This window comes from Rutidosis leptorrhynchoides, chromosome 3 (genome assembly GCF_046630445.1).
Source record: "Rutidosis leptorrhynchoides isolate AG116_Rl617_1_P2 chromosome 3, CSIRO_AGI_Rlap_v1, whole genome shotgun sequence".
NCBI lineage: Eukaryota > Viridiplantae > Streptophyta > Magnoliopsida > Asterales > Asteraceae > Rutidosis > Rutidosis leptorrhynchoides.
The window spans coordinates 531,757,277-531,767,262 of record NC_092335.1 but is presented as its reverse complement, the minus strand read 5'-3'; the positions used below and the strand labels follow the sequence as shown (position 1 = coordinate 531,767,262).

The following is a 9,986-nucleotide window of genomic DNA, read 5'->3' as shown; positions in this document are numbered from 1 at the left end:
ATAGCAGATTCTTTGATTTCATTTGAAAGACAGGATGTCAGTTCTCCGTTGTCGTAGCAGAATGTTTGAAAACTGTTAAATTCATCATCCATGGTCCTGAAACGATAATATACTCTGCTAGTTTTGTTGGTGGTAATAATCTACAACAGAAAAGAGACTAACTATTAGAGCATTCCCAATCGTAAAGCTCTTCTTCAGATTAACACACTATCGCATCAGCACCACATCACTATTTTCTTCTCATTTCCTTTCTATCACTAACTCATCACATATCACTCCCAACCATCACACCCTTCCCCAACCACTAAAATTTAATTATTTAGACCACAATACAAATCTAAATGCAAAATGCACAAGTAATTAAAACTATTTCTTCCGTGATGAATTATGCTTGAAGAAGACATAATGGTTGGCTACATCAGATTGGCATTTGATTGGCAGTGTATTCCCAGCGGTTGCATAGTATTAGCATAAGATTGGCATGAGATTGGCATAAGATTGGCATTTCAATGGGAGTGCTCTTAGATTCCTTCTCCTGTACTCCTTTACACAATTGGTATTCAATGGATCACCTAAACAAAATCAATTTTCATTTCTTTTACATGTAATTCAGTTTCTTGACATTTAATAATTAATATTGCAATTCTTATTAAATGTCTGTAAGGTAAACTCATAGTAAAACATGAAATTTTTTCAAAAACCTCAAGGGGTTGTTAAAATACAATGCAAATTTAGAATAATATGGAATTAGTAAATGTATATGGGTAAAATATCTAGATATTAATATGTATAAGAAAATATCTAGATATTAGAATATGAGAGAAAAATCTAGAAATTGAAATGTAAAAGAAAAATTTAGATATTTGTAGGTTGTAGAAATATCTAGATATTTATATATCCATGGAAATATCTAGGTTCTAGAATGTTCCATGGAGTAGTATAAATATGGGAGGAGATTTCATTTGTGTTGTGTGAAGTTGTGAGAGTGAAAAGAGTGAGTTGAGAAGTAGAGAAGAAGTAAGAAGTGAGAAGAGTGTGAGTAGAAAAGAAAAACTTGTAAGTAAGTAATATTGTAATTGTATTTTGTATTAATAAAAGTGTTCTTTGTTAAGTTTTCCGGTTAAGCCTTAGTTTGTGTTTAAGTTCTTAGTGCACTTGTGTTGTTCTTATTATATGGTCGGCTCTGCCGCCTAAGTGATATATGGTCGGTTATACTGCCTGAACGATATATGGTCGACACTGTCGCCTAAGTATTATTGTGCACTAAGGATTTATAAAATTAAAGGCTAATCAACGTCAAAGTGTTGGTGTAGTGAGTATAGTATAGTCTAGATCCTCTATAGTGGGTGTGTTGGGCTCGTCGAAGCTTCCAACAAGTGGTATCAGAGCGGGTCATTCGGGACCATTGCTAGTGGAGGTATTCATCGGTAAACGTTGGACGTTTACATCGACTTGTTTTCACCAAGGCTCTAAGGGAGATTCCGTCGGAGCACAGTTAGGAACTGTGAAAGCTCATCGGTCAGGGACCAAGCTTATTGGACGTTGGACGTCATGATGGCAGATCTTGCAAGTACGAGCAGTGAAATCAAGAGTCTCAATAACCACAACTATGGTTATTGGCGGACTTGCATAGAATCCTACCTACAAGGACAGGATTTATGGGAAATAGTTGCTGGCAGTGACACAACGCCTCCACCGAAAGAAAATGCTGAAGCCTTGAAAAAATGGAACATCAAGGCCGGGAAGGCTTTATTTATATTGAAGACTACAATCGAGGAGGATCTATTGGAGCACATCCGTGACGAGAAAACACCAAAGGCAGCTTGAGAAACTTTTGAAAAATTATTTTCAAAGAAGAATGAAGCACGCCTCCAGCTCTTGGAAAATGAGCTCGCGGGTATCTCACAAGGAAGTCTGTCTATTTCTCAGTATTTCACCAAAGTGAAATCAATTTGCCGTGAGATATCTCAACTTGCTCCTGAAGAGAAAGTGAGTGATGCAAGGATGAAGAGAATTATCATCCACGGCTTAAGATCCGAGTATAATGGATTTATAACCGCTGTGAGAGGATGGCCTACTCAACCATCATTAATAGAGCTGGAGAATCTATTGGCAAATCAAGAGGCATTAGCCAAGCAGATGAATGAAGTAACCGTAAAAGAAGGAGAAGATGCACTCTTCACCAATAAAAAGAAAGCAACATCTCGAAGACAAGAGGCGATGAAAGAAAGTAAGACATATGGGTGGAAGGGTTACCCAAAATCAAAAGGCAACGCTTCAGGGGGAGCTCAACAAGGAAGAAGAGATCATTGCCAACAATACGGGGAAAATGATAAGAGAAAGAATGGTGAATGCTTCAATTGTGGCAAGAAAGGTCATTTTGCTCGAGAATGTAGATTCCCTAGAAGGCGAACTTTCGAAGGAAATGTGGCCGCCGCAAGAGATGAGAAGAAAGAGGTCACATTCGAAGCAACCATTAATGAGGAAACATGGGATGCAGAAGCAGGACTCTCCGTTGAAGCTGACATGGATGATCAAGCTCTTGCAGCAACCTTAAAGTCAAAAATAAACTACAAAGATGATTAGATCATTGATTCTGGGTGCTCAAATCATATGACCAATGATGAGACGAAGCTGCAAGAAATGGAGGATTACAAAGGAAAGAGGGTCGTGTTGACAGCCGACAATTCAAGGTTGTCTATTTCTCACATTGGAAAGACAATAATTCCAAATGAAGGACTCTCATAAGCTCCAACTCGAGAAGGTGTATCTTGTCCCTGGCCTAAAGAAGAATTTACTGTCAGTACCACAATTGACAGCAGAAGGGAACTATGTGCTCTTTGGACCAGAAGATGTGTCCGTATTCAAGAGAGTAAAGGTGGTTGGCAATCCAGTTATGCATGGAAAAAGAATAGAATCGGTCTATGTATTATCTGCTGAAACAGCTTATGTGGATAAGACTCGAAAAAATGAGACGGCTGATCTTTGGCATGAACGTCTTGGGCATGTGGGCTACAACAAGTTAAAGGAGACGATGGTAAAACGCATAGTAAATGGGCTTCCTCAAATTGATATCCGAACAGATACAATATGTGCTGGATGTCAATTTGGCAAAGCTCGCCAATTGCCATTCAAGGAGTCAGCGCATCAGTCCAAGACACCACTAGAGCTCATACACTCGGATATTTTCGGCCCAGTGAAACAAACATCACTTGGAGGTATGAAATATATGGTGACATTCATTGATGACTTCTCAAGATATGTGTGGGTTTACTTCATGAAGGAGAAGTCGGAGACTTTTCTGAAGTTTAAAGAGTTCAAGAACAAGGTAGAAAGTGAGCTCAATACTAAGATTCGATGCTTACACACAGATAATGGAGGAGAATATTTATCAACCGAGTTCAATATCTATCTTAAGAAGCACAAGATCAGAAGGCAATTAACTTGCCCTAATACTCCACAACAGAATGGAGTGGCAGAACGTAAGAATCGTCATCTTGCTGAAACCTGTCGAAGTATGCTTCATGGTAAGAATGTACCAGGAAAATTTTGGGCCGAATGTATGAGGACGGCTTCATACGTGATTAACAGACTCCCACAAACAAAGTTGGGATATATTTCACTATATGAAAGATTATGGAAGATCAAGCCAACCGTCAACCATCTCAAGGTTTTTGGATGTGTATGCTACGTCTTCGTACCAGATCATCTACGAAGCAAATTTGATAAGAAGGCAATTCGGTGCATTTTTGTCGGTTATGATGAATCAAGAAAAGGATGGAGATGTTGTGATCCAAATACTGGGAAGTGTCATACTTCAAGAAATGTGGTATTTGATGAAGCTTCTTCATGGTGGTCACCTCAAAAGATAGAGCTTCCAGAATCTCATGGATTAGAAGAAGTTCCAGAAGAGAAAGAAGAACATAAAGAGCACATATCGGATCCAATTAAAGAAGGAGATGGATCGTACTCTAAGGAAACGAGTCCATGGAAAACTGGGGTACATCAATCTACATTCGAAGAGGTTCGTCCAAGCCAAATGGATGCCGAGGAGCATGTGCAAGAATTACGGAGATCAACAAGGCCGAGGCAACCTAATCCGAGGTATGCCAATGCTGCTCATGTGGATGAATTAATACATATTGAACCTTCCACTTATGAAGAAGCAGCACAAAGTCAAGAATGGCAGAAAGCGATGGAAGAAGAAATTAATGCACTAAAAGAAAACCAGACATGAGTTTAGTTCCAAAGCCAAAAGATGTAAAACCAATATCTTGTAAATGGGTTTACAAGGTGAAGACTCGATCAGATGGCTCCATTGAAAGGTATAAAGCTCAACTTGTTGCTAGAGGTTTTTCTCAACAATATGGGCTGGATTATGAAGAAACGTTTAGTCCAGTGGCGAAGATCACAACAATTCGAGCTCTACTAGCTTTAGCCGCTAGCAAATCTTGGAAGCTGTGGCAGATGGATGTCAAGAACGCTTTCTTACATGGAGAACTTGACAAAGAAATTTATATGGAGCAACCAAGAGGCTTTGAGAACAAGTCCCATCCTGACCATGTCTGCAAATTAAAGAAAGCACTATACGGCTTGAAGCAGGCTCCAAGAGCTTGGTACGGGAAGATTGGCGAGTTTTTAGTAAAAAGTGGTTTCACATTTGCTCCTTCAGATTCTAGTTTATTTGTGAAACAAGATCAAGGAAAACTAGCCATAGTGCTAGTATATGTGGATGACTTAATCATCACGGGAGATCACTATGAGGAGATTCAAAGAACAAGAGAGAATCTGTCTATCAGATTTCATATGAAGGAGCTTGGAGAACTCAAACATTTTCTTGGACTCGAAATAGAGCAGAAAAGAGAAGGATTATTTCTGGGACAACAGAAATATGCGCGAGATCTTTTACAAAAGTACGGAATGCTTAATTGCAAACCTATCTCAACTCCGATGGATCCGAATACAAAACTACGAGCAGATGAAGGAAAAAGTCTTCAAGATGTTACCATGTATCGAAAGATGGTCGGAAGTCTTATTTATCTCACACTAAGCCGGCCAGACATATCTTATGCAGTTGGAGTGGTAAGTCGATACATGAGCAATCCGAAGAAGCCTCACCTTGATGTTGTACGACGCATCTTAAGGTATGTTAAAGGCACTATTAACTTTGGTATTTTATACAAGAAAACTAAAGAATGTCACGTGACTGGATATTGTGACGCCGATTACGCTGGAGACTATGATACACGACGGTCAACAACTGGATACATGTTTAGTCTTGGATCGGGAGTAATATCATGGTGCAGCAAGAGACAACCAACTGTATCCTTATCAAGCACTGAAGCAGAATATCGATCGGCATCATCAGCAACACAAGAAATTACATGGTTGAAACAACTAATGGAAGATCTTCATCAATCAACAGATTATCAAGTAAATCTTCTTTGCGATAACCTATCAGCTATACGACTAGCAGAAAATCCAGTCTTCCATGCAAGAACAAAACATATAGAAGTGCACTATCACTATGTTCGTGAGAAGGTCCTTGAAGGAAAAATCAAGATGGTGCCAACAAAGACAGATGAACAGGTTGCAGATATATTCACCAAGAGCCTAAGTAAATCAAAGTTTGAAAAATTCAGAGAAGCACTTGGAATGGTCTGCAAGACATCGTTGGAAGGAAATTTGCATTGAGGGGGAGTGTTAAAATACAATGCAAATTTAGAATAATATGGAATTAGTAAATGTATATGGGTAAAATATCTAGATATTAATATGTATAAGAAAATATCTAGATATTAGAATATGAGAGAAAAATCTAGAAATTGAAATGTAAAAGAAAAATCTAGATATTTGTAGGTTGTAGAAATATCTAGATATTTATATATCCATGGAAATATCTAGGTTCTAGAATGTTCCATGGAGTAGTATAAATATGGGAGGAGATTTCATTTGTGTTGTGTGAAGTTGTGAGAGTGAAAATAGTGAGTTGAGAAGTAGAGAAGAAGTAAGAAGTGAGAAGAGTGTGAGTAGAGAAGAAAAACTTGTAAGTAAGTAATATTGTAATTGTATTTTGTATTAATAAAAGTGTTCTTTGTTAAGTTTCCCGGTTAAGCCTTAGTTTGTGTTTAAGTTCTTAGTGCACTTGTGTTGTTCTTATTATATGGTCGGCTCTGCCGCCTAAGTGATATATGGTCGGTTATACCGCCTGAACGATATATGGTCGACACTGTCGCCTAAGTATTATTGTGCACTAAGGATTTATAAAATTAATGGCTAATCAACGTCAAAGTGTTGGTGTAATGAGTCTAGTATAGTCTAGATCATCTATAGTGGGTGTGTTGGGCTCGTCGAAGCTTCCAACAGGGGTGGCCGTGGCCGTGGCCTGGTGAATTGCGAATCTCTAAGAGTGCTCCTAATGGTGGTATACTTCCTTCCCAGGACTAGCTGTCACATCAGCGCCACATCAGCACTTCCTTTCTTTTACTAAACACTACCAACAATGATATACTTCCTCAAATATTTTGGGACTCACTATATTAATCAATTAATTAAATGTACAACTAAAGAAGCAAAATGTACCACACATATAACCACACTCCTCCGTCCACAAATCTGCTTGAAATGGACATGGACAGGGACTAAAGGCTGGACTAAAAGCTGGACTAAAGGCAGGACTATTTGTTGTCAATGGTGTCCTCGAGGACTAAGAGGAGGACGAGAGGAAAGGAGTAACCATTGGGAGCACTCTAAGAATAACGAGCCTTTGCCAAAAAAAAAAAAAAAAAAAAATTGAAACAAAAAAGTATGTCTAAGGTCCATAATTACCACACAGCCAATGTGACAGATCACACAAACAATGTATGTATTGCATTTTGTTGAAAGAAACTTATATCTAAGGTCGAACAACGTACTAAACATACAAATGTTTAATTTAGACCAAACAATTTATCCCACAACAGCAAGTGCAAATAGCAGATTCAAAAATTTTTGTTAATTGACGACGGCAAAAAAGGTACTTAATACGGAGTAAAAGATTATATATCAATAAAAACAAAAAATATAGTAAAACAACTTATTTTAAGGTTTTTTCGATGATGGTGATAGATCTTGTTTTTTTTTTTTTTTTTTCTCAGCGGAAAAGTCTAATAATCACAAATTCGCATTTAATTGCACATGTGATTGCTTGGAATACTGGTTAAAGTAGAAACGCATCGGTGTTGGGGCGGGAGAAGAGTTAGATGACGTTGGTTTTTTTGACGAATTTAGAAATGGAGGATTGAATTCGAACGGGATTGGAATCGAGTCTTTTTTTTTTTTTTTTTTTGAACAGCTGAAAATTATATATTATTACTGGCAAGGAGCTAGGAAAATTATAAGGGATTACATAGCCAAGTGTTCCACGTGGGAGCATGTTTACTTCTACTTTTTAACCAAGAGAAGGAAAACAATCTAACGAGATAAAAAATATCCTCCTTTCTAATAAGATTAGAGGCAAAAAGAATGTCGTTCCGAGTCCTCCAAAGCAACTATAGAGTCGTTGAAATAATGCAAAGAACTTTGACACCCCTAGAGGTGTGGATATAGCGAGATAGGATCCAATCGAACAATTCTTCAATTGTCGAAAAAGTTGGCCAATGTGGATCCATCCATAAACGAACTCGGTTCCAAAGTGTGCTAGCAATCTCGCAAGATAAAAAAGTGTGGTCATGGGTCTCAGTCGTCAAACCACAAATTGGGCAAACAATGGATTCAATATCAATGCCACGACTAGATAAGTTGAGCCTTGTTGGCAACCTATCCAAACGTAAACGCCACATAAACACATTAACTTTAATCGGAATAACCTTGAACAACCAAGTTGAATGTTGATGAGATGGAAGCCAAAAGTTATCCAGAAAGAGTCGGGTATCACATAGTGTAAAAGTACTCTCCACATCAAGATTCCATGTCCAACGGTCTGCATGATCCGTCAGTGTGACAGACTGCAATTCTGCTATCAGAGAGTCAAGGTGACTCGTACCAGAAGGAGTGCGAGACCATGCCCAGGTAGGCCCCGAAACACGGTCAAAAAACAGAAACGTTCGGATCGAGTTCAAGACGAAACAATCTGTTGTAGCGACTCTCTAAGGTGTCATTACCAAGCCATAAATCTTTCCAGAATTTAGTATCCCTGCCGTCTCCCACCTTACGAGTAAGTGTAACTGGATTCAAAGCTCCCGATGCTTGGCAAGATAGATAGTTGGTAACAATTGCGTGCCATATCCCTTTAGTTTTACAACCTCGAATATCAATACCAAGTTTTTCGCCATGTATAGCCTTCAAGAGTTGGACCCAAATAGCACCCACCGAATGCACCGAACGCCAAACCCATTTAAGGAGGAGGGTACAATTAAATGATTTTAAACTACTGATACCCAAACCGCCTTTGTCACGGGAAGCAAGGACTGAGTTCCAATTTAACCAATGAATTTTCCTTTAGTTACCATCCGAACCCCAAAAAAATAAAGCTCTGAGACTTTCAATAGTCTTCATAACAACATCTGGTGCACGAAACAAGGAAAAAGAGTAAGTGCCAATACTTCCCAAAACAGATTTAATCAAAGTAAGTCTACCACCAATTGAAAGCAATTTAGCAGACCACGAAGATAATCTATTTTTGAACTTATCAATGAGAGTGGACCAAGAGCTCGATCGGGACATATTAGAGCCGAGTTTAAATCCAAGAAAATCAAATGGAGTGCGGTACACCCGGTACAAGTTGACATTAACTCCACTTCATCTTGAGAGACACCAATACCTATGAGGTTAGATTTATGGAGGTTGATTTTAAGGCCCGACTCTAAGTAAAATCTGTTAAGAATCAAGAGGATTGCATCTAACTCAACCTCATTCCAATATGAAACTATTGCTACATCATCTGCAAACAAGAAGTGAGAAACATTAACGTTACCAACATTAACACCATGAAATACATTGTTGCTAATGGCTCGTTGGAAAGCATAATGGAGCCCCTCCATGACAATGATAAAAAGATAGGGTGATAAAGGATCGACCTGACGCAATCCACATTTGAGAGAAAATTCCGATGTCGGACTGCCATTAATAAGAACAGAAGAGCGACCAGATGTAAGACAAGCCCGCATCCACTTTCTCCATTTTTGACCGAATCCAAGCTGAGCTAGAGAAAAATCCAGAAAAATCCAATTAACCGAGTCAAACGCCTTATCGAAATCCACCTTAAAAATCAAAAGTTTGCGATTCTTTTTTTTGTACCATTCAATCAGTTCACCTAGCATCAACGGGCCATCGAGAATGTGTCGGTCACAAACAAAAGCCGATTGCTCATCATTAATAACATGGTCTATGATAGTGGAGAGGTGGTTAGCTAAAACTTTCGCAATAATTTTGTATTGGGATCCGATTAAGGAGATTGGAATCGAGTCTACTTTTTCGTTTAAGGCGACTTCGGAAGAAGGCACTATTGATACAAACTTTGGTACTCGATTAGGGATTTGTTTTTGTTGTTCTTTGCTTGGTTATTTATATGTTTTTGTTTTCTTTTGTGTTGTTTAGTTCACGTTAAGCTTTGGTTTTAGTTAGTGTCTCGGTTTGTATTGGTTATGTTTGTTTATTGTCTTCAAGCCTTTATTTGTGGTGGCCCTTTTGTTTCTCCGTTTTTTGGTCTCTGTTTTGGAGATTAAGATTTATATAAAGTTATTGTTTTTTACCAAAAAATAAATAAATTATTGGTTAAAGTGTTTGCATTCAAATATCCAAAGTCAACTAATTAGGGAGAACTGATAAACATCTAATCTTTGTTTAGTTTATTGATTGATAAATGTAATGTAATGTAATGTAATTAATATTTGCAAGTGGTTAATTAACGTGTCTGCATTCAGTGTCCAAAGTCAAGTGATTAAAGTGACCCGATAACCACCTACTCCGTACTATATATATACTTTTAGTGGATTAAAATTTAATAT

General features: G+C 38.1%; 1 protein-coding gene across 1 annotated transcript; it reads right to left on the bottom strand.

Annotated features, from left to right (window-relative positions):
* Positions 1–7,529: 7,529 nt before the first annotated feature.
* LOC139901940 (uncharacterized) lies at positions 7,530–9,299 on the bottom strand. Its single transcript, XM_071884603.1, has 3 exons — positions 8,642–9,299; positions 8,188–8,447; positions 7,530–8,126 (listed from the first exon to the last, which is right to left on the bottom strand). Exons 1-3 carry the CDS (start codon positions 9,297–9,299, stop codon positions 7,530–7,532), a joined length of 1,515 nt encoding a protein of 504 aa, XP_071740704.1.
* Positions 9,300–9,986: the final 687 nt, after the last annotated feature.

What these genes read in the sequence shown, in the direction of transcription:
- LOC139901940 (XM_071884603.1), bottom strand. Translation starts at nt 9,299, where the DNA reads ATGCTAGGTGAACTGATTGAATGGTACAAAAAAAAGAATCGCAAACTT. An exon ending in AAAAATAGATTATCTTCGTG is followed by an intron (nt 8,448 to 8,641) that starts GTCTGCTAAATT and finishes ATTGGAACTCAG; the next exon opens with TCCTTGCTTCCCGTGACAAA. An exon ending in CAGTTACACTTACTCGTAAG is followed by an intron (nt 8,127 to 8,187) that starts GTGGGAGACGGC and finishes ATGACACCTTAG; the next exon opens with AGAGTCGCTACAACAGATTG.